The 27,177-nt window shown below is 38.2% G+C and overlaps 1 protein-coding gene across 9 annotated transcripts in view; it reads left to right on the top strand.

Moving 5' to 3' along the window:
• The window catches only part of MTMR6 (myotubularin related protein 6), a 66,341-nt gene that overhangs the window by 7,242 nt on the left and 31,922 nt on the right, over positions 1-27,177 (top strand). For 7 of the 9 annotated variants that reach the window (XR_003967165.1, XR_003967164.1, XM_030307964.1 and 4 more), the window contains exons 2-13: positions 4,061-4,177; positions 8,539-8,701; positions 11,041-11,198; positions 11,725-11,853; positions 14,843-14,977; positions 17,154-17,286; positions 18,240-18,349; positions 18,776-18,901; positions 22,723-22,772; positions 23,202-23,402; positions 25,570-25,701; positions 25,788-25,914. Coding sequence is in view for 7 of the 9 variants with exons in the window: in XM_030307964.1 (XP_030163824.1) it covers positions 4,061-4,177; positions 8,539-8,701; positions 11,041-11,198; positions 11,725-11,853; positions 14,843-14,977; positions 17,154-17,286; positions 18,240-18,349; positions 18,776-18,901; positions 22,723-22,772; positions 23,202-23,402; positions 25,570-25,701; positions 25,788-25,914 (1,581 nt within the window). In the remaining 2 variants the exon portion in view is untranslated. Of the gene's footprint in view, positions 1-4,060; positions 4,178-8,538; positions 8,702-11,040; positions 11,199-11,724; positions 11,854-14,842; positions 14,978-15,624; positions 15,739-17,153; positions 17,287-18,239; positions 18,350-18,775; positions 18,902-22,722; positions 22,773-23,201; positions 23,403-25,569; positions 25,702-25,787; positions 25,915-27,177 lie in introns of all 9 variants that reach the window. The other 2 variants (XM_036064272.1, XM_036064270.1) reach the window with 2 other exon arrangements.

Here is a 27,177-nt window from a genome sequence, read left to right as displayed (position 1 = left end):
CCACAGTTGTAAGAAGCTCTTTTAAAAAGTGGGGGGACTACACGAGATGGGGCCTTAAATATTTGGGAAAAGAGCATAAAGATAGGGAAGGAACCTAGCCTAATGTGAGTTAAGAGCAAGAGGCATTAATTTGGAGTTAAAGTTAGAAGGAATACCTGTTGCGTAAAAATGACCCGGTGAGCTTCATAAAAATACGGATTCTTTAAATACATATATGTGTTTAAAGAATATACGTATGTATTTATACATATGTATTTATATTTATGTATATGTATTTATATTTATATTGGTCTCCATCTTCTGAGATGACTGAATGTAGATTTATATTTATGTAGAGTTTTGGAGATGATTCAGAGAAACAGGTAGGCTTTGGGACTTGTGTGTAGGTAGCCAGAATTAGAGATCTAATAAATGGAGTTTCAGATAATTTTGGATATAGAAATTAGGGGGAATCAAGAAATAGGCTTGGAGTGTTAGGAAGAGTTTTGTTTGTTTGTTTTTAAGTAGGATCCACGTTCAACACGGAGCCCAACACTGGCCCTGAACTCGTGACCCTGAGATCAAGATCTAAGCTGAGATCAAGAGTGGGACACTCAACCGACTGACCCACACAGGTGCCCCAGGAAGAGTATTTGTGACCTGAATTTCTAATCTTGATAGACAGCAAGCCTGAAAGAGCCGTGTAGTGTTACGCAGCTCTAGAAGAAGAGTGGCTTTGTCCTAACTGGGTGATGAGGTGGGAATAGCAGACTGAGAGTCCACACATGTATTTAAAAACAAAAAAAGCTGAACCCTATGAGTAATTTTTCCACTGATTTTAAGTTTGTTCATTTAGTTGTAAACGCCTGAATGTCTGCTGTTCACCTACTGTGTAGGGAAAAGGTGGCAGAGAGACCTTAGGGACGGTATAATGTTACAAAGAAGAATTTTATGTAATGAATCTCTTGGATGATTTCAGCAAAAGAGACCACTTGTAAATTGTGGGCACCTTCTCTTCCCACCCCCCGTGAGAAATTTCTCTGTGGCTGTTCACTTTCGTTTAACAAACATTTATTGTGTCAAATGTTATACTAGTTGTTAGGTAGTCAGACAAAAAAGACAGTTCTTGGGGTGCCTGGGTGGCTCATACAGTTGAGCGTCCGACTTTGGCTCAAGTTGTAATCTCCTAGTCCACGGGTTCAAGCCCCGCATCGGGCTCTCTGCTGTCAGCGCAGAACCTGCTTCGGATCCTCTGTCCCTCTTTCTCTGCCCCTCCTCCGCTTGTGCTTGATCCCTCTCTCAAAATAAACATTAAAAAAAAAAAAACTTTATTAAAAAAATAAGAGTTCTTGCCCTGGGGTATGTTATAGCTTGAGTGGGAGAGATGGGCACGTGAACAGATGATTTCATTATATTGTAGGAACTACCCTAATAGTAGTGGAAGGTGCAGATTTTTAGAATATGTAGGCCATAAAATTGGTAGGAATTGGTGATTAATTGAACGTTGGGGATCATAGGATGAGTCCCAGATTTCTAATGTGGGTGACTGGATGAGGACGGGTTAATATTCACTCAGTTCGGAAATACAGGATTGGGAACCTATTTGTGAGGGGTGAGGGAAAATCAGTTTCATCTTCACATGCTTAACATAACTCTTTAGACACTCAAGTAGAGCAGTTCAGCATGGTGGGAAGGTGTCCTACTTCAGGAATCAGACTATTCCTGTTCAGTGCTGTTCCGCTTACTAGCCCTTCCTTGCTGTGTGGTGTTGGGACATTTAACTTCTCTAAGTCTCATTTTTTGTACAGACACTAATAGTACTTACCACATAGGAATTGTGAAAAGAAATGAAATGATGTATGTGAAGCACTTATCATAGTACTGGCCACGTAATAAGACCTCAATACCATGTCAGGAATTACTGTTATTATAGGTATAACAGACGGTGTAAATTCAGGAGAGCTCAGAGTTGGCATTTAGTTTGGGGAATCATTAACGTATAGGCTAACCCAATGACAGTGGACAAGAGCCCCAGGTAGGGGATGGAGGGAAGAGGGTTAACATTCAAATGAAAAGTGGTGTGATTGTTTTGCATGTGGATAATTGTGTGTAGAGAATTCGTGCCTTGTCAAGAAATTATTACAGCTTATGATTGGAGCATAACAAGAAATACTTATGACCTTTTAAAAATCCACAGATTAAAACTCTTCACGTGGACTTAAAAAAGAACTTACTGTTCATTTAAATAAATGGTAATAACAACATCAGCCCCTACTCCCTTTAAACTACTTGCCGATATCCTTTTTTTTTTTTTTTTTAAATCTTTTCTGAGTAGCGTGTGAGGTGGCACAAATTGTTTGCTTGAGTAGTGTCGACACTTCACAGTCACCTTTATTTCCAAGTATATTCATCAGTTCTCTTTTCTTCAGTGCCATTGGCACTTCGCTTTCATTGCTTCAGAGATGCGGCAGGTGAGATTTTATACCGGGGTCATTGCTGTTGGTTGGCTGCAGTGCCCTTAGAGCCAAGTCCAGCACGGTGGAAGAGGGCTAAACAGTAATTGACCCATTGTTTTAAAAGTGTTTAAATTTAAGTGTGGATTCAAAGTGTGTTGCATAATGAAGTTAGAATTTTATCTAAGGAAGGAGTGGTCCTAAACAAATCTGATCTCCAAGAGAAATCTTCATACGGGTTTATAAGAAGGAGGTTTTCCTATTGTCTTTTATGAAGGACAAGGAGTATGATGATCTGGCAGTTTTTGCCTGTCAAATCAACTGTGAGAACTGAGCCATTATTAGATCATAGCTCTATAAGTTTCCAGAAGAAAGACTTAAAACTCAATTCATTGCCTTAATCTTGCAAATAAAATTTTCTATCAAAAACAGGTGCTTTATTTTTACATTTAAATTTTGACTTATTTGGACAGCAACTGTTACGAGTGCAAAACCCTGGAAGGAAATTTCTTTGGGGGAAGCTAATTAGTGTTTTACATGGTAGTTATTACACTGAAGATCATAATTTCCTAATGGGGGGCATTTGTTTCTTCAGTTTTAGTAAGGAACAAAATATGTATGGGAAAAGTATAGAATTAATGAGATAACTGTTAGTAATCCGGTTTTGAAGACACACAAGTTAAAGAATTATCCACAGCCTACTCTTATAGCTGCCGATCAAAATTTTAAGTTGGTTATGGTTGTTTTACTTTTTTCCCCCGTCCCCATGAGCAGGCACAGCCATAAATACTGTGTTTTCAAAACAGTATCGTCCTGCACATTCCCGCCAACTCTAACCCCATTCCCCAATGGCAACCCTGCGTGTGCGCACAGGGCATGTGTGGGTGTTTACTGTTAATAAAGAACTACTATGTACCTCACTGCCTCATCCACTAGACAACACGGAAGCAGCGTGTGACATAATCCGTGACGGGGCATTCAGAGCCGGGAGGAACTACAAAGCTCAGACATTAATCAATTTTCTGAGAAGGACTCGGGTTAAGAGACTGGGCATCAGTGAGCCTTGAAGAGTGGTTAGCACTTAGCTAAGCAGACGAGACTGTCTTAGAAAGGGAGAACGGTGTGAGGAAAAGCACAGAGGTGGCTACAAAACATGGTCTTGGGTGGAGTGGTGAAGAGAATAGAGAAATTCAGTTGGAGTTTGCAACCATTTAACTGTTTCCTGATTTCATTTTTCTGGTAGTTTACCTCCATGACCCTAGGTAAATGACCTTTTGTATTTATTACCTAATTTGCCAACCTAAAATTTACGGACTCTTGGATATGAAAACTGTTTCTGTTTATACCACATGCTTCCTTTCTGTTCCACTTAGTATCTGCGTTAATATTTTTTTACGGAGTTCCTGTATCGGTTATAATTTTAACTCTAAAAAGTACCCAGGTTACTGATGGTGTACATATTCCCTGAGATACGTGAAATTTAATGTTCAACATTAAATAAACTCGTGTGTTTGAACAGAAGGAGGAAAAAAAATTGGAGCTGATCATTTAAATCCTGGGATAACAAAGAATTTGTGTTACTTGTGAAATGAGAGAGAACATCTTTTTTTTTTTTTTTTTTTTTTTAGGTTGAGCAAGTGAAATTACTTGACCGATTCAGCACCAGCAACAAGTCACTAACAGGAACACTCTATCTTACAGCCACACATCTATTATTTATAGACTCTCATCAGAAAGAAACCTGGGTAAGAAGGACATCTGCTGTGCTGCTTACCATACTTATAATAATGGACTTGGCCTATAGCTGTGTTTTATTTTGGTCACGTACGAATAATTTAATCCTTGGTTACCTATTTTCAACAAAATTCAACAACCTATTCTCTACCCTCCCTCCTAATAAAACAAAGATACCATGTGGAATGTGGAAATTTTTTATAGAATATAGCAAGACTCTTTTTATCTGCATAAATAATTATAAAATACCTACTTGTTCCTTTTAATTTTTAAAAACGTAAATAATACATGCACATGTTTAATAGATCAAATGGCCTATTCCGTGGTATTTTTATACCAAATTGCAATTACAGTGTTTTTTAAGTTGATTGATTATAGATCAAACAGTACAGTAATGGATATTTTATATATATTTTTTCCTGTATATGTGCCAGAGTGTCTCGGAGGTATCTGGCTGAGAGTAAAATTACTGGGTCTAAGATAAGTGCATTATTTTCCTTCGCTAAGTGTGGCACCTCTCCAAAATAGTTGTTTCAGAATATTCTCAGTAGAGTGTGACTCATGGTCTGCCATCATCAGCAACATTGACATTGTCAGCTTTACAATGTTTGCCTCTCTGGTGGATGTGCAATTGTGATTTTAATTTACTGATTATGAGAAAGTTGTCCTTTCAGATATTTTGGCCTTTAGGTTTCCTTTTCTTTTTCTGTTGGGCTGTTTATCCTTTTACTGGCTTTATAAGAATTTTGGTTTTTAATGTTTTGTCAGGTGTGTGTGTCGTAGATAACTTCTCCCAGTGTGTGGCTTGTCTTGTATGTGTATACGTCTTGCAACTAAAGTTTGAAATTTTAATGTATTAGATTTTCATTGTTTCTTTTATGGTTTATGCTGTCTTGTGACTTAAGGGATTCTATTTTTTTTTTTTTCTAGAAACTTACATTTTGTGTTTCAAGTATAAGTTGTTAATATATCTGGGAAATATTTTGGTGGGCGATATGACTTAGGGATTCATTTTCATGTTCTTTTCATATGGATACTGGCACCATTTACTGACGGTTTCGTTGCATTAATGTGTACTGTCAACTGTGATAGATAAAGGGAGGGCCTGCTTTTAGGCTCCCTGTCCTGTTCTTTTGATATATTGCTTCCACTGTACCAGTAGCACATTCCTTGATTGACTCTAGCTTTTTAATACAATCTCTCTTTGATTGTACTCTTGATTTTCCCAGGAAGGCCATCCAGTTGATACGTGATTGCAGTAAGTAAGTCAAGATACTTCCCTGAGATGTTGATCTCGGAGAAGTTGTGTTCCCAAGAGGCACTGGACCTCCTCCCCACGCAGTGTTGGCCCGGGAGCTGCCAGGAGGGCCTTGTAAAATCCTTAGTCATGCTACCACCCACTCTATCTACGCCTCCTTTGTCCGTCTGTCCTAATACCTTCTCAGTATGTTACCCATCTCCTCGCGATACATGTGCAAGTTTCCCCTAGACCTCTTCTTGCGGATGTTGAGAACATAGTTTTGGGGCAGTGAAAAAATATCGGTGTTGTCCTCTCCTATTATTGTCTTTAAAATGCCTTCTTATCAGTATATTCCCATATGTCTCTCCTGAATGAAATCTGTTTCGTATAGTAGATTCACAGAAATGAACATTTTAGATCTAGAGACTTACCAACTTTTTATCTTTTTTCTCATTTTACAGATGATTTTTCTTTCAAGGTCATGTCACTAGTTAGTGGCAGAGCCGGTCTCTGCAGCATTTTCTTGCAAATAATTTTGGGTCGTAATTAGAATCGCGATAGTGACATATTATTACAGTAGCTGTTGTCTCTTGTTCTCTATTTAGATGCTAGTATTAGATCATTTCGAGTAACTTGGCACAGGCCTGCTAATACCAGTGTTAACAGTACTAAATGTTAGCCACAAGTGTGAGCCATACATGTGTAGTGTATGTTAAATATTTGTGTGATGTATACTTTTAATGTCTGTAGAGCAAATTCTTTCCTCATTAGTCTTTTTTAAGCTTTTCTTGATTATATTATAGATTTAATCTTGCATGTGAACTTTAGAAAAAATATATAATTAGTGATTAATAATACCAGCATTTAATTTTATAATTATATAATACATATGTATGATATATAAATAATCAGCCATCTCTTACCCTACCACAGAAAAAGGCAAAAAGCCATTTGGAATTATTTATTGGAACTTACATTAAAGTTTTAGATTAATTTGGGATGAATTTATTTCTTGTCATGATTGAGTTCTATCATTCAGGAATCTGCTATAACTCTTGAGATCTTTTATTTTCCAGAAAACTTTTCTGTAAATATTTTAAAGTAGGGGTGCCTGGGTGGCTAAGTCGGTTAACTGTCGGTCTCTTGATTTTGGCTTAGGGCATCATCTCACGGTTCATGAGTTTGAGCCCTGTGTTGGGCTTTTCACTGAGTGCAGAGCCTGCTTGGGATTCTCTGTCTCTTCTCTCTCTGTCCCTACCCTGCTTGCTCTCTTAAGTAAACATTTTTTTTTTTAATTTTTTTTTTCAACGTTTATTTATTTTTGGGACAGAGAGAGACAGAGCATGAACGGGGGAGGGGCAGAGAGAGAGGGAGATACAGAATCGGAAACAGGCTCCAGGCTCTGAGCCATCAGCCCAGAGCCTGACGCGGGGCTCGAACTCCCAGACCGCGAGATCGTGACCTGGCTGAAGTCGGACGCTTAACCGACTGCGCCACCCAGGCGCCCCTTAAGTAAACATTTTAAAAAATGCTTTAAGTTAATAGGAATGGTATTGAGAAAAAGAAAACTTTTTTTAGTAGCAAACAGAATATTAGAACTCATATGAATGATAATTATATCTTTAAATTTTTTTTTTTTCAACGTTTATTTATTTTTGGGACAGAGAGAGACAGAGCATGAACGGGGGAGGGGCAGAGAGAGAGGGAGACACAGAATCGGAAACAGGCTCCAGGCTCTGAGCCATCAGCTCAGAGCCTGACGCGGGGCTCGAACTCACGGACCGCAAGATCGTGACCTGGCTGAAGTCGGACGCTTAACCGACTGCGCCACCCAGGCGCCCCGATAATTATATCTTTAAAATGCCATCAAGTATTGAGTTTATAGTAGAACTTTCTATTCATTCAGTCAGGAAACATTGTAAGGGAGGTATAAGCAGTGACACCTGTATTGCTGGTTTGGTCAGATTTTAAGTTTGCATGTATAAGATATAACAGTTGAAACTTTCTTTTTCTATTTGAGCAGGGTCACTCCAATGCTCCAGATACTGTGTTAGGTGCTAGAGGTAGAACGTTGCTCAACTTAGCTGTGGTATTGCTCTGTATGAAGTTCCCAACATCTAGCTGGAGAAATAGACATTCACTGTATACAAGGAATTACTCGTGTTCTGAGTGCCGTGATGGAAAAGTATAGGCTGATAAGGGATAAGAAAATGGAGAGGACCTAACTTTTCCCATGGGAAAGGCCATGGGGGTTGTCAGGCTGTTTTTCTTGGTGGTGAGGTTTAAGCAAAGGCCAGAAATAATACTAGAAGTTCCTAGGTGAAGAGGCAGACCTACAGTTTGCCAGTTAGTAAGAACAACTGAGTGTGTGTGAAGGAGGTTGATGCAGAAAGGGCCCTTGTCACTCGAAGTCGATGTGGGGAGGGGCTGGAAATGAGTCTAGAACCCAGAGTCTGGGAAATGACATGACCAGATTGCTGTTTTCTAAATCGTTTTTTAATAGTCATCACCTGCCCTGTAGAAAATGGATTAGAGGAAGGTAAGAGTAGGTAAAAGAAGGTAGGGAGAGAGCATGTAGGCGGTGACTTACAGTTACTCAGGTGAGAAACAATGGGAGCACTGCAGCTAGAGGAGTGACAGTGGACACCGAGAGAAGTAGGTTCCAGAGAGATGTAGGAGACGCGGTTGTTGGGGTGTGATGATGTATTGAATGTGCGGAGCGATGGAGAAGTATCAGAGCATAGTTCTGGTTCAGGCATTCAGTCACAAAGCCTGAGGACTTTGGTTGAAGAGGGCGTTTCTTTTTTTTTTTTTTTTTTTAATTTTTTTTTTTTAACGTTTATTTATTTTTGAGACAGAGAGAGACAGAGCATGAACGGGGGAGGAGCAGAGAGAGAGGGAGACACAGAATCGGAAGCAGGCTCCAGGCTCCGGGCCATCAGCCCAGAGCCCGACGCGGGGCTCGAACTCACGGACCGTGAGATCGTGACCTGAGCTGAAGTCGGACGCTTAACCGACTGAGCCACCCAGGCGCCCCGAAGAGGGCATTTCTAACACGTATGCGCTCTGGAAGAGAATACAATGTTTAGTACTTTTTTACGACGCGGATCAAATGTTTTTTTCATGCTGTAGATATTGCATCACCATATTGCCTTAGTGGAGAAACTAGCTTTGACTACTTCTGGATGCCCACTTGTGATTCAGTGCAAGAACTTCAGGATTGTGCATTTCATTGTTCCCAGAGAAAGAGATTGCCATGATATTTACAATTCCCTGCTACAACTGTCAAAACAAGGTACTGTTATGAGAGACCAAAGCTTACTTAATTTTGTGATGGATTAAATCTCATTGTTACTTTATACTTTAAGTTACTCTTGTGTGCATGTGTTTTAATTTAAATTCTGTTAGTTAACATGCAGTGAAATATTGGTTTCAGGAGAAGAATTCTTTGACACATCACTTACATACTACTAGTGCTCATCACAACAAGTACCCTCCTTAGTGCCCATCACCCACCTAGCTCATCTCCCATCCACCTCCCTCCATCAACCCTCAGTTTGTTCTCTGTCATTAAGAATCTTTTGTATGGGGCGCCTGGGTGGCTCAGTCGGTTGAGCGTCCGACTTCAGCTCAGGTCATGATCTCACACTCCGTGAGTTCGAGCCCCGCGTCAGGCTCTGTGCTGACAGCTCAGAGCCTGGAGCCCGCTTCAGATTCTGTGTTTCCCCCTCTCTCTGCCCCTCCCCTGCTCATGCTCTGTCTCTCTCTGTCTCAAAAATAAATAAAAACATTAAAAAAAAAAAAAGAATCTCTTGTAGTTTGTTTCCCTCTGTTCTCTCCCCCCCTTCCCATATGTTAATCAGCTTTGTTTCTTAAATTCCACATATAGGTGAAATTATATCATATTTGTCTTTCTCTGAATGACTTATTTTGCTTAGCGTAATACATTCTAGCTCCATCCACCTTGTTGCGAATGGTAAGATTTCATTCTTTTTGATGGTTGAGTAATATCACATTGTGTGTGTGTATGTATATATATATATGTGTGTGTGTATATGTGTGTGTGTGTGTATATATATATATATATATATATACACCACATTTTCTTTATCCATTCGTCAGTCGATGGATGTTTGGGCTCTCTCCATAGTTTGGCTATTGTTGATAATGCTGCTGTAAACATTGGGGTGCATGTACCCCTTCAAATCTGTATTTTTGTATCGTTTGGGTAGATACTTTAACTCTTAAGTCAAGTTCTTATGCATTCTATTCCAAAAAATTTGGCTTAGAAATAATTAGCTGCTTCTGATCTGACTTGTAAGAATGGTTTCCAAAGAAGGGGTAAGAGTAAAGAAAAAATGAAGCATTTAGAGTACAGATTTTAAAAAGCATAGATTCATGTTAACGTTTTTAAAGTTTGTTGGTAGCCAACAGAACAGCTTTCTTTTTTTTTTTTTTTCAAGTGGGTATCCCACAAATAAGATGTTCCAATGACTTGGAAATTCGTTGCTAAATGAGAAGTTAAGGAAGGTTGGGCTCCTTTGGTAGCAGTGGGACTAATATATTTAATTGCCCAGAGTGGAACATAAGGGAGATCACCAAAGGAGAAATGGAGGGTGAATCCAATGTTAGTAGAGGTAGGAGTGAGAGACATGTAGGCCCAAGAGAAGAATCCTGTTACTACTTACGCCTTCAGGATCTGGAGGCTTCCTTCCCTCAACATTGACTTGAATTACATAGACCTTTCCAGGGAGACAAAGCACACTGGTTACTAAATGTACTTTTTTGTTGAACACTCGGACTGTAGTGGCCTAGGAGCAGGTATATGTACACTCTTCTCTCCTAACACATAAAGCCTGTAGCATTTATCCCAGTGTCCCAGGTTATGCCAAATCTTATAGTAAAGATGGTTCTGTCACTTTAGGGGCTCAACACTGTTCAGGAACAAGTGCTGTCCGGAGCTCCGTACAACCATTGCCACTTTTGGTCGACACTGTCCTATAGGAATGTACGTGGAATGTAGCATGGAATGGGAATGTATAGGAACGTAGCATTAGTATTTTCATTTCACATCTCGTTTGGGAAGAGTGGTGGGTGAGAAGTGTGTACGTCATTAGAAGTTTACTTTTAAAAAGAAGTATTACACTAGGGTATTATAAAAATATTATTTATTAGCTTTTGCTGATGATATAAATTGAATCTCAGATTGATATCCCTTTAGATATAATCATGTGAATTAACAAACTGAGAAAATATTCAGTTCAAATATGTTCAGGTATTAGTTATCTCTTTGAAAATTTTAAAGGAAAAATGAAGGGATAAAACTGAAAAACTGTTGGGGTGCCTGGGTGGCTCAGTCGGTTAAGCGTCTGACTTCGGCTCGGTTCGTGGGTTCCAGCCCCGCGTCAGGCTCTGTGCCGACAGCTCAGAGCCTGGAGCCTGCTTCGGATTCTGTGTCTTCTTCTCTCTCTGCCCCCCCCCCCCCCCCCCCCCCGGCTCACACTCTGTCTTTCTCTCTCTCAAAAATAAATAAACATAAAAAAAAAAACAACTGAAAAACTGTTATTTGTAGAATTTTAACTATAAATCCTATAATAGTAGCAGCTTAACATTTATGTGTTTTGTATACTACAGCAAAATATGAAGATCTCTATGCATTCTCTTACAATCCCAAACAAAACGATTCGGAGCGACTCCGAGGCTGGCAGCTCATTGACCTTGCCGAGGAATATAAGAGGATGGGAGTGCCAAATTCAAACTGGCAGCTGTCTGATGCCAACCGAGAATACAAGGTAACTTAGCGACCTTTTTTTTTTTTTAAGTTTTTATTTAAATTCCAGGTAGTTAACATACAGTGCAATATTAGTTTCAGGTGTACAACACAGTGACTCAACACTTCTTTGCAACACCAGGGGCTCCTCACAAGTGCCGTCCTTAACCCCCATCACCTGTGTAACCCGTCCTCCCCCTTCCCCTCCGGTAACCATCAGTTTGTTCTCCGTAAAGAGTCTGTTTCCTGGCTTGTCTCTCACTCTCTTTTTTTCCCCTTTGCTCATTTGTTTCATTGCTTAAATTCGATGTACGAGTGAAATCATGTGGTATTTGTCTTTCTCTGATTTACTTCGACGTAGCAACCTTTTGGGAGAAATTCAGAAAATGTTAGTCCCAGAGCCCGAGAGTGTCCCAGCGGCAAGTTGTCTGTCCGTATGTGTACCGCACTTGCATTTAATAAGTTTGAAAGTTTTCTGAAGGTGGTTTTTAACCTCATGGTTTTTGAATGGTGAGAAGAATGGTTATGTTTCACTTGTTTTTTTACAGATTTGTGAAACTTACCCCAGAGAACTTTATGTTCCCCGAATAGCAAGTAAACCAATAATTGTTGGTAGTTCCAAGTTCCGGAGCAAGGGAAGATTCCCAGTTCTTTCCTACTATCATGAACATAAAGAGGTAAGAAAAGGTTTTCTTTTTTCTTTTGTTAATTTACAAATGACGTGTAACCCCTCTTCAGGTTTAAGCACCCTAAAGAGCACTCGCTTTTACATCAAGAGATCATTATTATAAAGTTACTGATAGGGAACTCTGGGTTACGTTTTTGAAAGACAAAAGTAGCCTGAAATACAGAAACTTTCATACTTGTCATGTTTCTTTCTCTCCCGCCCTCCTTCAGTCTTTCTTTCCTTCTCATAGGGACCTGAAAGTATAGGATTAAGGCACAGATAGGTTCTTCTTCTTCCCTCTGGTTCTCTTTTCATCCCGTGTATTGGGGGAAACCAGACAGTCTTGAGAAGCCAACTAAGAAAAAGAAGAAAACCGAGGGTATTTCAGGCTCTCAGTTTTTGTAGAAAGCTCTTCAAACAGAAGGATTCTGCAATATGAAGAGCGGGAGGAGGCATCTTTGTACTGAGATGCTGTAATAGGGATTGCCCATTACCGCAGAGTTTTCTTTGTAGCTTGTATAGTAGGCCCCGAGGTACTATGTGTTAGATGCTTCATATGCATGAAATCCCCACGACAATCTGATAAGGTAGCCTCTACTAACTACCTGTAACTTTCAGATGGGGAGACTATCAGAGAGAGTAAACCACTTTTCCTAGATCTAACAGCTAGTAAGTTGGGGAGTCCCATGCCACTTCTGACTCCCAGTCCTTTGTGACCTGATTGTTTCTCCTCAGGAAGCTTTTAGAATCTGCTTTTCCCCCTAGTGTTCTGAAATTTCACAGTGAGGTGCTTTGGCGTGTTTTTAAAAATTCTCTTTGGGAACTGGCTTTGGGGAAATTACTTCTCCATTTCTTTGGTAACTTCCTGTCTTCTTTTACTTTCCTTTGTACGTGTGTGTGTGTGTGTGTGTGTGTGTGTGTGTGTGTGTTGGCAAATGGGCTAATGGGCTTCTGTAAACTTCCGTTTTTCTTCATTTTTCTCTCCTATTTTCCATCTCTATTTTTTACATTTCCTCAACTTCGTTTCTAGTCCACTTCTTTATTTTTGCTATACTATATTTAAATCTAAGAACTCTTTTGTATTTTCTGAACTTTTTAGACACTTTTCTTGGCCGTGATGACTGGGTTCCCTGAAGATATTAAAGATTTTTTAAAAAGAATTCTTTTGCTTCCCACATTAGTTGTCTGTTGCTCAGAGTTCCTTTTTTCTGTTTATTTTTTTGTTTGTTTTTCATGCCTTTCAAAATACCTGATTCTTAGCTGCCCTCTCATATTTAAAAGTGGGGTACTACAAAGCTGTTCAGAAGTTTGTGTGCATGTGTGATCTCTATCTTTGGATTCTTTCTGGGTTTTTTTTGTAATTATTTTTTAATGTTTGTTTATTTTTGAGAGAGAGAGACAGAGTGTGAGCAGGGGAGGGGCAGAGAGAGAGGGAGACACAGAATCCGAAGCTGGCTCCAGGCTCTGAGCCGTCTGCACAGAGCCCGACGTGGGGCTTGAACTCACGAGCTATGAGATCAGGTCCTGAGCTGAAGTCGGATGCTCAACTGACTGAGCCACCCAGGTGCCCCCCCCCCCACCAACCGCCCCATCCTCCTGTTTTTTGAGGGTTACACCCACAGCTGTGCCTATTGTCCAGAGTCTTCGGGTTAATCCTTTTCATAGGATAAACTTTGTCTTCAGGGCGAGGGAAGATGTGGGAGCCTTAACTAGTCCCCATACAGATATTCAGCCAGTTCTATTTTCAGTTATACTCTGGGTCAGGCTTTCAGAGGTAAATCAGAGGTAAATTTTGCTGCTCAGAATACTTGGTTCTTGTGGACTTATAACAACTTGGCAGCTTTCTTTGTTCCAGTAAATTGGTTATTACTTATCAATTTGCTTTCATTTACTGAAATTTTGTTAATATTTCTACTGTACTTTTCTCTTTTCCATTCTCTTTGATTTTTTGATTTTATACATTTTAGATGTCTTTATTAGAATTTTAGTTCAATTTTAGAAGGGAGCCAGAGGTAAAAAGTAAAACTTTAAACAGAAATTCTCAATCTACTCTTCATAACAAAGTCATAGGGAGTTATGACTGGGTATGGCCTCTATTTGACACACCCACATTTGTATACAGTATTTATTGGAAAGCTTGGCTGAAAATAGATATTCAGTGCCCAATTTACCAAATCAGAAAGTATGTCTGAAAAGAATGTTGTAAAGCAGTCCTCATTTTCTTCTATTTTATTAGATTCTCGTGGTTTTATGTATGAATTTAAAATATGTGAATGTGTGAATTTATGTTACTCTTTTTCCTTAATGTTAAACGCTATGGTTGGAATGTTGGGTCGGGTTAAGTTGGAGTTGGTATGGATGAGATTGGAGAAAAAGTATATGGGTGTAAATCTTTCAATCTTTCTTTAAGACTTTAAAATGTCTAATCCAACATTCACTACTTCTTACAGATATGTTTGCCCTCCTAGATTGACTATGTTTTAACTCAAATTTAAACTGAAACTCATTTTTCTTACTTTATGTCTCATTTTATATTAAGATCTGATTTCTCAGTAGAGATCTAAAAGCTTTGGGAAAGTAAAAGCTCAAATGTTGCTATTTTTAAAAATTTTGTTCTACCTTTATTGACTAATCTCCTACTTGAACTTGAGTTCAAAGTATTTTATAATCTAGAGCATAGAATGCAAGTATCTTAGTAGGTTACATGATAGAGAATTGACCAAGTATTGCTTCTTAGAATTTAGGAATTTTTCATCAAACTAGGCAAGGAAGCTTTTCAGTTTCTTACTAGAAGAAAATATTGGGAAAATTTACATAACACCAAGGTATTAAAAAAGCATTTAATTCTAATAGCATTTTAGAGTTAACATCTTCTAATTGTCTTGCCATCTTTTAAACAGATTACATGTTTGATTTTAACTTTTGTTTTTCTTTTAAGCATTTTTTAGACATGTTTTAGACATCTCTGAATAATCTGTTTTCTGTCCTTTTAAAATTAGGCTGCCATTTGTCGATGTAGTCAGCCACTGTCAGGATTCAGTGCCAGGTGCCTGGAGGATGAACATTTGCTTCAAGCCATTAGTAAAGCCAACCCAGTCAATCGCTATATGTATGTAATGGATACCAGGCCCAAAGTACGTGTCTTGAATACAGTATAGTCTGTTTCATTATCTTTGTTACTTTAATTAGTGAGATTTGATCTAATTGCCCATAATCGACCTATCTGAATCCTAGTTTTAAATGAACTGAGGCTAATGATACTGAGGAAAGCAGCCTTTAAAAGGATGCCAGGTTAGGAGACTTGTTTCCCAGATGTGTGATTTCTTATATCTTCTGATTTATATGTAAATTTAGAAAAGCTGAACTTTATATTGAGAGCTCTTGATGATGTGTAAGTCTTATGTTATTGTGAAGAAATATTAAATAGTATGTGTGTTGTGAAAAATTAGAAAATCTTACTAAATTTTTTTGGTAGAATTTTTAATTGTCAAAATACTTTTTGTTAAAATAATGGGCCTTAATTGAAATACTCAAGAAAATAAGGAAAATAGTGAGTTCAACTTAAGAAACATTGAACTAGAGAATTATAAATAGTAAACAGGAAACAGTTCTGTTAGGCATCTATAATGTTAGGTTAAATTTTTATCATTGGGCCAAATGTCAGAATCCCTTTTTCTTTTTATAAACACAGTTAAACAACTAATGCATATTGGATCCTGAAACTAAAGTAATTAAAATCCTCAATGGTAATAGCTAACATCACTTTTAATTTTTATTATAGCATCGCATGCAGAGCTGGTGGGCTACACAAAAGGACATTGGCAGAATTATAGTGAGGATTTCTTCAAAAATCTGGAATGATGAGAAAATAAGAGAAAGCGATGAGAAAAAGCGAGTGAGCGATATAGAACACGATTTTAGGCAGTTTTGTTGAAAGGAACGGTAGTTGTTCTAGAAGTTATTCTCATCATTGTGCATTCTCACAAAAGATAATGGAAGAAACAGAAGATGAATTTGAAGATTAATTTGAGTAAATTAAGAAATATTAAAAATTAGAAATTGATAATTTGATAATCTTTTATCTTGTTAACAAGAAAAGACGTTCTTAGAAGTCTAGAATGTTGGTGATATCGTAAGACAAATTTTATTTTACTTCCTTGTTTCATCTAGGTGGGTTCATAGGTCAGAACTACTTTTAGATGATATTAGATATAAACGATTGTTGTAACACAAGACTTTCTGAATATGAGGCCTGAGGGCAATCTGTTTCTCAGGACCTTATACCTCTCATTTGTATAATTGACTTCTACACAGAAAACAGGCCTCTCTCTTTGTTTTGTTATACTAGTTAAACTTGAGTAGTAATGTGGAAGCATTTTAATCTCTGACTCTCATCTGATGAACTCAAATTTAAGTAGTAATAATGTGGAAGCGTTTTACTATCTAACTTTCACCTTAGGTGCGGAATAGCCAGGGAGCCAGCAGCTAGAATTGAACTGTTCTTGTTACCAAACTGGGCCCCCATCCACTGAATGAAAAGCTACTTTTTCTTTCAATTTAGGTTTTGTTTCATCCAAGTTGATAAGAATACTTAGTAAACAGTAATAATGTGTAATATGAAATCCTAGTCTGGAAGAATTAAAACATGCCAAATTTTAAATGAACTTCTACATTTGATCTAGTGACCAAAGACATGGGGCCTACTGGCAGTCTGTTTTCTCCTTATTTTGGCCCAATTCTTGGAGATATATCAGGCTAGTGGATTACATGCCATGGTATGTACCATGTGGGCCTCCAGTAATCTCTAATGTGGAGGACCTCAAATAACCTGATGTGTATTTCAGATCTGATTCTTCAGGGTCCCTGTGGCTCTCCGATGGTCAAGGGCTCCACAGGCTTGCTCTGAAGTGGGTCTCATTCATTCTGCAACAGAAAAACTTCCCAGCTCTGCTCATCTCTGAATCATTTAGGATTCAGATAAGAGATATTTCTTTCTTCTTCTAAATTTTGAAATACTGCAAACGTATGGAAAACTGACTACAAACATAAGTGAATTAGTTTCATAAATTATTTGTGGGGAACTTCTTGTCTGAACTTTCCATTATATAGCAATCGTGTTGTTAGTGGCCCTCTTTACCGTTAATAACATATGTGACACTTTTATTCATTAAAAAATGGTAGCATATTCAGTTTTAAAGTGTTCTTTAAACTCTCTGGTAAAATACGGTTCATTTAGTGCTTTCGTGATGTTTTGGTGAACTAAAAGATAAAAGCAATTTATCTCTAAATTTCTAAAATTTTAAATTTTAGCTGAATGCAATGGCCAACAGAGCAGCTGGAAAAGGTTATGAAAATGAAGACAACTATTCTAATATTAGATTTCAGTTTGTTGGAATTGAAAATATTCATGTCATGCGGTCCAGCCTTCAGAAGTTATTGGAAGGTATGAATTATTGCTTGCCTTGGAGGCAACTTTGTCTAATAGAAATATAATGCTAGTCCAATTATAAAATTTAAAATTAAGGTAATTTAAAAATTTCCTATACATTCCAAAAAAAAAAAAGTTGAAATTAATTTTAACAACGTACTTATTTAACCTAATATATTAAAAACATTGTGTTAACGTGTAATCAGTATAAAAATTAGTAATGACACATTTTAGGTGTTTTTTTTTTTTTTAAGTCTTAGAAATTGACTAATGTGTATTTTACACTCTTACAGTACATCTCAGTTTGGACTAAACATATGTCAATAGCCATATTCAGGTAGATAGTGGCTCCTGTATTGGACAGCAAAGTTCTAATGGTGTTACAGAAATTGCTATTGTTAGATTGATTAATTGATGATAGTAATGCTCTATTTAAGTACTAAGGTGTCTTTCCAGTCATGGTGTGGAATTTTAAAAATTAAAATATCAGGGGCGCTGGGATGGCTCAGTTGGTAAAATGTCCAACTCTGGATTTCGACTCCAGGTCATGATCTCATGGTTCGTGAGTTCAAGCCCTGCACTGGTCTGCACTGGCAGTGCGTAGATAGCCTGTTTGGGATCCTCTCTCTCCCTCTTCCCCTGCCCCTCCCTGACTCGTGCTCGCTCGCTCACTCTCTCTCAAAAATAAATTTAAAATTCTTTAATGAAAAAAAATCAGACTTTTTAATTAAACACTTTGTACTTAAGTTTTTTTTAAAAGAGATTGGAGCTTTACTTAAGCATGAAGAATGACAGAAAAACATACCCCCAAAATCCATTATTGAGCTTCTCCTAGCATCTTTTCATTTATAGAGTCCTGCTTTTTATTTTGTCCTCTTCTTTTTTTCATTTAACTCAGAGAGAGCTTGAGGAGGAAAAGTGGAGACTGTAGCCTCATTCTAATTGAAAATTTTTCCCTTCTTTTCTAGTTAATGGTACCAAAGGGCTTTCTGTCAGTGATTTCTACTCTGGTTTGGAGAGCTCAGGATGGCTTCGCCATATCAAAGCTGTTATGGATGCAGCAATCTTCTTAGCCAAAGTAACTCTTCTTTTCTCATATTTGGTTTGGGGGTTTATACTGGTTGGGAAGGAATACATTTATTCTTTTGGGACCTGGTATCTTTTCCAGTCAGATAAGTTTTATTACGTGTTACCTCCTTAATGAGGCTTCTTTTCATTTGAGCTTTAAAAGATCACGTGGCACTTCATGTAGGGACTTAAAAAGAAATCCCCAAATACTTTGAAACAGCGGTTTTGGTTTTGGTTTTTGTTGGTATGCTTTGTGTTTTTATTGTGTTTTGCCTTTTTTTTTTTTTCTTTTTGGAAATTATGCCGTGACATTACCATTGCAATCCTTGCTCTTCTGTGTAATGCAATACTTGCTAGTGTCGTTTTTAAATAGAACTTAATTGATGTAACTAAAACGTATTCTGCTGTAATCTAAGTATGTGATCTTTCTTTCCAGGCAATAACGGTTGAAAGTGCAAGTGTGTTGGTGCATTGTTCTGATGGTTGGGATAGGACGTCCCAGGTCTGTTCCCTTGGCTCTCTCTTACTGGATTCCTACTACAGGACAATCAAAGGATTCATGGTAAGGAGTGATTTGGCTGGACCAGTGATTCTCAAATAGGAGCGATTTTGTCCTCCCAGGAGACATTTGGCCATGTTAGGAGACAGCTTTGATTGTTACAAAGAAAAGGATTTAACTAACATTTAGCTGGTAGAGGCCCAGGATGCTGCTTATACTCTATACCACGTAGGACAGCACCTGCGGCAAAGAATTTTCTGGCTTAAAATATATATAGTGCTGAGTTTCAAAAAACTTGAATCAGACTGATTTCAGTTTGTGCCACCTCTTTGAAAACGAGTTTCAAATTAATTAATTAATTAATTTTAATTTGGAGAGAGGGAGCAAGCTTGAGAAGGGGGGGAACAAAGGATTTGATGCAGGCTCTGTGCTGATAGGCTGACAGCAGCAAGCCCAATGCAGAGCTTGAACTCAGGAACCACAAGATCATGACCTGAGCTGAAGTCGGACACTCAACTGACTGAGCCACCCGTGACCCAACAACTTTTAAATTTAATAGTTGTTTCCTAAAAGGTTATAGTAGAAATATTCAGTATTTTCTCCCTCATTTTTATCTGACTAATATGAGTGATATAGTAAAACAAGGCACAAATAAGAGTACTTAAAAATTTTTTTTTTTTTTTTTTCAACGTTTATTTATTTTTGGGACAGAGAGAGACAGAGCATGAACGGGGGAGGGGCAGAGAGAGAGGGAGACACAGAATCGGAAACAGGCTCCAGGCTCTGAGCCATGAGCCCAGAGCCTGACGCGGGGCTCGAACTCACGGACCGCGAGATCGTGACCTGGCTGAAGTCGGACGCTTAACCGACTGCGCCACCCAGGCGCCCCTAAAAATTATTTTTTAGGTGTACCTGGGTGGCTCAGTCGGTTGAGCATCCGACTTCGGCTCAGGTCAAGATCTCGCAGTTCGTGGGTTTGAGCCCCACGTTGGGCTCTATCGTGACAGCTCAGAGCCTGAAGCTTGCTTCATATTCTGTGTCTCCCTTTTTCTCTGCCCCTCCCCTGCTTGCACTCTCTCTTCCTCTCTCTCTGTCTCAAAAATACATAATGAAAACATTAAAAGGAATTATATTCTAGAGGAAACTTTCTGTTTAAAACTCCTTTATTTGTTAATTGTAATTACACATTAGGAAGCATGTTTTATATCTGAAGATTAAATTTCTAGTTGAATAGATTTTCTTTGTTATTTTTTTTATTTTTATTTTTTTACGTTTACTTATTTTTGAGAGAGTGGGAGAGACAGAGCACAAGCAGGGGAGAGGCAGAGAGAGGGAGACACAGAATCCAAAGCAGCCTCCAGGCTCTGCACTGTCAGCACAGAGCCTGATGCGGGGCTCGAACCCACAAACCACGAGCTCATGACCTGAGCTGAAGTTGGATGCTTAACCGACTGAGCCCCCCAGGCGCCCCTAGATTTTCTGCTTTGTGAAGCTAAAGCCCTGGCTCCTGTTTTTTGTCTTTTAACGTGATTAGATTTTCAAAATTTGCATCTTAACTCATGGCAAGTAAAGTAAATGAAGCGAAGGTAGAAAGTTGTCATTAGTTAGAATTATTAAATGTATGCCATCTTTAAGACAGAGGGAAGTTCACCATCACCAGATCCCTTTCAGCACCATTATTTGGTGGCACTAACATGCCGAATCTGGGATAGGCCGAATGGAAGTGCTCCTGATAAAATTATGTGCAGCTTACCTTGAGAGTGTAAGGTGAGGAATATTTTCTGTGTCACATTTGGCTTTAATTGTTTGCTAGACATTCAAATGAAGTCATGTGATAAATGCCCTGGGACAGAGCGAGAGCTTCCCAGGCAAAAGGAGCAATGAGAACCAAAGCATAGATCCGTTAGCTGACTGCAGGTATGCGTGATGACTGGGGCTTAGGGTGTCGGAGTGGGCTACTTGGGTGCAGAAGAATATAGTGAGATGAAAGCCTGAGGAAGAGAAGACTGAAATTTGACCTTCACCTTCTTTGGGTAGTGAGAGCCATTAACGGGCTTTAAATAGAGGGAACAGGGGGCGCCTGGGTGGCTCAGTCGGTTAAGCGGCCGACTTCGGCTCAGGTCATGATCTCATGGTTTGTGGGTTCAATCCCCACATCGGGCTCTGTGCTGACAGCTCAGAGCCTGGAGCCTGCTTCAGATTCTGTGTCTCCCTCTCTCTCTGCCCCTCCCCTGTTCATGCTCTGTCTCTCCCTGTCTCAAAAATAAAATGTTAAAAAAAAAAATTAAAAAAAAAATAAATAGAGGGAACAGTAACTTGCTTAGATCTTCTTTGTAAAAAGACGGCTTGGTGTCTTCCAGGTGGAGGGGAGTGGATGATGGAGGGCAGGAGACCAGTGTAGAAACTGGTAAGATAACTCAGAAGAGAAAAGACAGCCAGGAGTAGGGCAGTCCCACACAGATACAAGAGGGTAGGGTTCAACCTCCAGGAATATTGAGAAAGTAGTGTCATAAGAATTGTTCCTGGGTTAAATGTGCAGTAGAAGAGAGGAGGCCCCTTCCAGGATGATTTTCCAGATCTGGACTCCATTGCCAGGATGGATGGTGCTGCTCTCTTGCTCTCTCCACTGAGAGAAACAGATGACTAAGTTTCGTGAGAAAGATACTGAGTGAGGTTTTAGATGTGGGTGTGGAGAGGAAAGGCAGAGGGCCTGCAGTAAAATTTGGGGCTCCAGCCTGAAGACCGTTTGCCTGAGGTCACACAAGTGTGGAAGTGGCAAAGCTAGGATTTGAACCCATGCAACATGGCTCCAGAAACTGCATCTTTCCCCATCACATTACATGGCCTTCTGGAGAGATTTAAAACAAAATCAGAGAAGCTGAATGTGGCAGTTTTAATACTGAAAATGTACTTGGTGATTATATAATGAAATTACGTGGTATACGAAGAAGATACGTTACATAAATTAGACTGAAAAAAATCAGAAGCCTGTCTCTTCAGTAGAGTTGAGACAGAGAAAACAGATAAAGACAGTTCATTCAAGAGGTTGATATCAACATTTGAATTTGAATGTAAACTTTTCATTGCTCTCTCTCTCTCTGTCTCTCCCCATCTCCCTCTCTCTCTCTCTGTGTGTGTGTGTGTGTGTGTGTGTGTATGTGTGTGTGTGTGTGTGTGTATATATATATATATATATATATTTTTTTTTTTTTTTTTTTGGTAAGCGCCATATAAGTAATGTACAAGTAAGCCAAAAGGTTTAAAACTTATATCCCAGTCTACCACTCACAGTTAACCACTGTTACCATTTTGATTTATATTTTCTTAGTTTTTTTACTATGCAGATATTACACATAAAAATGTAAATGTACTAGTGCTTTATAGCATGTACTTTTCATTTAAAATGTAATAAATACAACTGAAATGATTAAGTCACAGGACTACCATTTCTTTTATGCATCATTTTTGCTCTTTGTTAAACCAGCCCCTAATCCAGGTTCTTTCTATATTTTACCTATAACTAAACAAAAATTTGGGGGTGCCTGGGTGGCTCAGTTGGTTGAACGTCTCACTTCGGCTCAGGTCATGATCTTGCGGTTCATGGATTCAAGCCCCGCATCGGGTTCTGTGCTGAGAGCTCAGAGCCTGGAGCCTGTTTCAGATTCTGTGTCTCCCTCTTTCTCTGCCCCTTCCCTGCTCACACTCTGTCTCTCTGTCTCCAGAATAAATAAACATTAAAAAACTTAAAAAAAAAATTGTTTTGTTCTGTTTGCAACCATAAGTTGAAAGGGTAAATGCTGTTATTAAAATAATAGTTTTTAATCCGTTTTAAACAAAAGAAATTGAAAGTAGTTGTAAATTGCATTTTACTTTTTCTTATTAAGGTTTTAATAGAAAAGGATTGGATCTCTTTTGGACATAAGTTTTCAGAGAGGTGAGTCATACTTTTTACACTTATATATTTTGTAAAATTAATAAAGCTATTTTAGAGTGCCAGAGTATTTCTGTTCTTCATGAGCTCACATGTCCAGAGGCAGGTGAGAGTGCTGTTTTTTGTATGAAAACTGATTTAATTTTTTTCTGTTACTTCTTTCAATTCTCATACCTTTGTTAATTTTTATGGCAATTCATTACCTTCCTTCTGTCTGGATTGTGGTACTTAGAAGATAATATACCCTTTAAAGTTGTGGTTGAAAAACTCAGGTTTAAATTGCTTTAATAAAAAAAAAATTATACTTTTTTAATACCAATATCACAAAGTTTTTGGTTCGTGTGTTTGTGTGTGTGTTTAAATTTAATAATACCTGAACACTTGTCTTCTCTCAGAGGCATTTTCAAAAGCTTGTACTTTCTGGGGGGTTAGGTGTGGCCATTTGGATGGTGACCCAAAGGAAGTCTCACCGGTGTTTACTCAGTTCTTGGAATGTGTGTGGCATTTGACCGAACAGTTTCCACAAGCCTTTGAATTCAATGAAGCGTTTCTCCTTCAGATCCATGAACATATTCATTCATGCCAATTTGGAAACTTCCTTGGAAATTGTCAGAAGGAAAGAGAAGAACTCAAGTAAGATGGTTTGCTTCAAATGGACTGGTTTTTTTCCCTACTTAGCTGAGGTCTAACCTAGATCACGGTTGAACATAATAAAATACCTTGACAGTTTGTAATAGAACTGAATTTTATTGTCTGTATTTCTGAAGCTAAGTACTTTCTGAAGATCCCTCACATCCTCAGGTTAATAGTAAAAACACATTTAAAAAATTTGTTTTGAAATGTGGCATGCACATGGGAAAGTACATATAGCTTAAGTGCGAAGCTCAGCACATCTCAAACTCATCCATCCATGTAACCAGCACCTAGAACAAGAAGTATTGCCAACACCCTGGAAACCCCCTTCATGTTCCTTTCTAGTCTGAATATATATTTAGAACAGAAAAGCCTTACACTATTTCATTTCCTACAAAGTATTGATCACTAAGTTTTAAGGTTTGGTAAAGAATTTTACAATTGTTGGTTTTAAGGTAATTTGAGGCTTTATATTTCTTGCATTTCTTTTTCTTTAATAATTTTATTTGGGGGGGCGGGGGTGGGGCGGCGCACCTGGATGGCTCAGTTGGTTAAGCATCTGACTTCAGCTCAGGTCATGATCTCATGGTTTGTGAGTTCAAGCCCCACATCGGGCTCTGTGCTGACAGCTCCGAGCCTGGAGCCTGCTTCGGATTCTGTGTCTCCCTTTCTCTGCCCCTCTCTCGCTCACACTCTGTCTTTCTCAAAAATAAACATTAAAAAAAAAATTTTTAAAAATTCTTTTGAAAGTTTATTTATTTAGAGAGAGAAAAAGAGAGAGCACGTAGTTGCTCACAGGGGAGGGGCAGAGAGAGAGAGAGAGAGATAAAGAGAGAGAGAGAATCCCAAGCAGGCTCCCTGCTGTCATCACAGAGCCCAACATGGACTCTGTCCCACGAACCGTGAGATCATGACCTGAGCCAAAATTAAGAGTTGGACGCTCAGCTGACGAGCCACCCGGTGCCACAGTTCTCACATTTCTAAGCAGACAATTGTTTGGGGAAAATATGTTAGCCATAGTGTGTCTGTCCCTGAATTGGGTCTCCTATCTGTTCTTTCCTAACCAGTCTTTGGGAGTAGGGGTTTCTGGCTAGATTTTGATACAAAGGAGATGTGGGATAAGGCCGTGAGAAGTTCTTACATTTTTTTTAGGTTGAGTTTCTGCGCTTAGGTTTCTTACAAGCCAGTAAAGAGCAGTTATAGATTCTTGCGTATCCAAGAACTAGAGAAGCTAAGTCTGATAGTAATTTGAAGACAGCCACACACTCTCACTCTCAACCAACTCAAAAGCAGAACTGAGAGCACGTGGAAGATTCTAAAGATGTGTGAAAGGAATTGCAACTGAAATCAAGTATGACAGAGATGAACAAATCAAAGACCATTAAGACTTTAGCTCCATGCTATGGTAATTCACAGTTTATCATAATTTGGAGCAGATGATGCTGAGTACAGAGCTATTTTAGGAAACACTGTCCTCAGTTAGTGCCAAACATCCTGTCAAAAAGGAAGATGGTCGTAAAAGCATGTATTTCCTATTAGTCTTTCTCTAAGAACTTACCCATCTTAGGGATCATAGAAAAATGAGCAAACTCTCCCCTTTTCCCTCTACTCCTATCTATTTTATGTTCATTTCGTAAATGTACTATCTAAACCATTCTACTCTTTATCCACTTACTTCACCTAACGTATTCTTAAAATTGCAATATAATTGGTGTGTTTTTACTGTTGAATAACGACTTGATTTTTCCCAATTCCCTTTTATTGTACTCATTCCCACTTAAATTTGTCCCTGCTCTGCAATTACTTGTACTACGGCCCCTATGGAGGGTTAAAAGAATGAGGCAAAGAGTGATACAAGTATCTTACTCTGTATACATGTGTATGGTGATTTGAGATAGGTGTCACAGAGACCACGTTTACGAAGTTGTGGGAGTCATGTATGGTTGTGAGAGAAATGGTAGACCTGTGTTATGTTCAAAGAGACATGGTTTTATTTCATGATTATGAGTGAAAAGGGAGAATACAGAATGCAGAGACAAGGTGAGGTTAGACTGTGAATAGAAGGAAAAATTAAAACTGAAATCTACTTGGGAAGGAATTGCCTGATCTATAAAAAATGATTATTAGCATCTGTGAGAAAGCTCTTTGTTTTTCTCATTACACCAAGGTTAAAGGAGAAGACTTACTCCCTGTGGCCTTTTCTCCTGGATGACCAGAAGAAGTACTTAAATCCTCTCTACACTTCCAAATCTCCAAAATTTACAGTTTTGGAGCCAAATACAGTATCTTTCAATTTTAAGTAAGTTGGCATCATGGAGGTATTTATACTTGTTTTTTTTTCAAACACAATTTATTGAGCTGTTGTTTTTTGGTTTTGTCCTAAAGGTTTTGGAGAAACATGTACCACCAATTTGACCGAACATTGCATCCTAGACAGTCTGTGTTTAATATAATTACGAATATGAATGAGCAAAATAAGCAGTTAGAGAAAGATATTAAAGACTTAGAATCTGTAAGTATTCTGAAGTGTCTTAATATAATACATTTGGAATATTAAGTTAGTTTATTTCCTTATGTTGGAAGTGTAAATTGGTATGTAGAAACCTCTTAAGTTTGAATTGCTTTCCCTGAATTTTAATGTTGAAATACTAATATTGTACAGCTGATGTACAATATCCGATGACCCTTGAACAACATGGGTTTGAAATACACAGGTCCACTTATAAGTGGATTTTTTTTTGTTACAAATACAGCACAGTACTGTAAATATACTTTCTCTTCCTTATGCCTTTCGAAATAACATTTTCTTTTCTCTAGCTTACTTTATTGTGAGAAAATAGTATATAATACATTGTAACATACAAAATATGTATCAGTTGACTGTTTATGCTATTGATAAGAATTCCAGTCAATGGTAGGCTATTAGTAGTTATGTTTTGGGGGAGTCAGAAGTTACATGTGGGTTTTTGATTGCAGGGAGGTTTGGTTCCTTCAACCCCTGTGTTGTTCAGGGGTCATCAGAAAAGTAGAGATATGAACGCAATAAATATTGGAGTATCTTTCACGCTTTTTGAGATTTTAATATTTATCATACCTCAGCACTTTTTTTTTTTTTTTTAAGAAATGAAATAGGATATATTTGAAGATCCTGTATACTTCTGCTCAGCCCATCCCCACATGATTTGGGCGGAATTTAGCATTAATTATTCCTGTGCATATTTTTATACTTCTGTCTTTTTATCCAGAATTTATAAGACTGTTTTATATGATTTAAAATATTATTTTTAATATTTACTAAAAAATACAAAAGAATATATTTTCTAATAAGGTATAAAAGCAACAGGCAACATGATTGCACATGTACCCTTCACCCGGCTTGAGGAGCTGCACGTTTTAAAAGTATATAAAGGTTGTTATATCATCATACTTCATTTTACTCGACATTGTTTTGAAATTTATCCATGTTGATACATGTAGCTTTAATTCATTTTATTATTAACTACTGTATAATATTCTCTTATATGCATATATCAGTCTCTCCATTCAGCTACTGCAGAACATTTCATTTGTTTTCAGTTTTGGATTTCCATGATCACAAATGAAGTTGAATAACTTTTCATATATATTCTGGCCACTTGGTTTTCCCTTTTCTGTGAATGGCCTGTTCCAACCTCCACTCATTTTTCTGTTGGCATATTTGCCTTTTCCTTATTGATCCGTAAGGGTTCTTTATATATCAGACGCTAATTCTCTGTTTCATATCTATCTATCTATC

The sequence above is a fragment of the Lynx canadensis genome, chromosome A1 (assembly GCF_007474595.2).
Source record: "Lynx canadensis isolate LIC74 chromosome A1, mLynCan4.pri.v2, whole genome shotgun sequence".
In the NCBI taxonomy this organism is placed as follows: Eukaryota; Metazoa; Chordata; class Mammalia; order Carnivora; family Felidae; genus Lynx; species Lynx canadensis.
The sequence above is the reverse complement of the archived record's forward strand: the minus strand, read 5'-3'. Positions and strand labels throughout refer to the sequence as shown.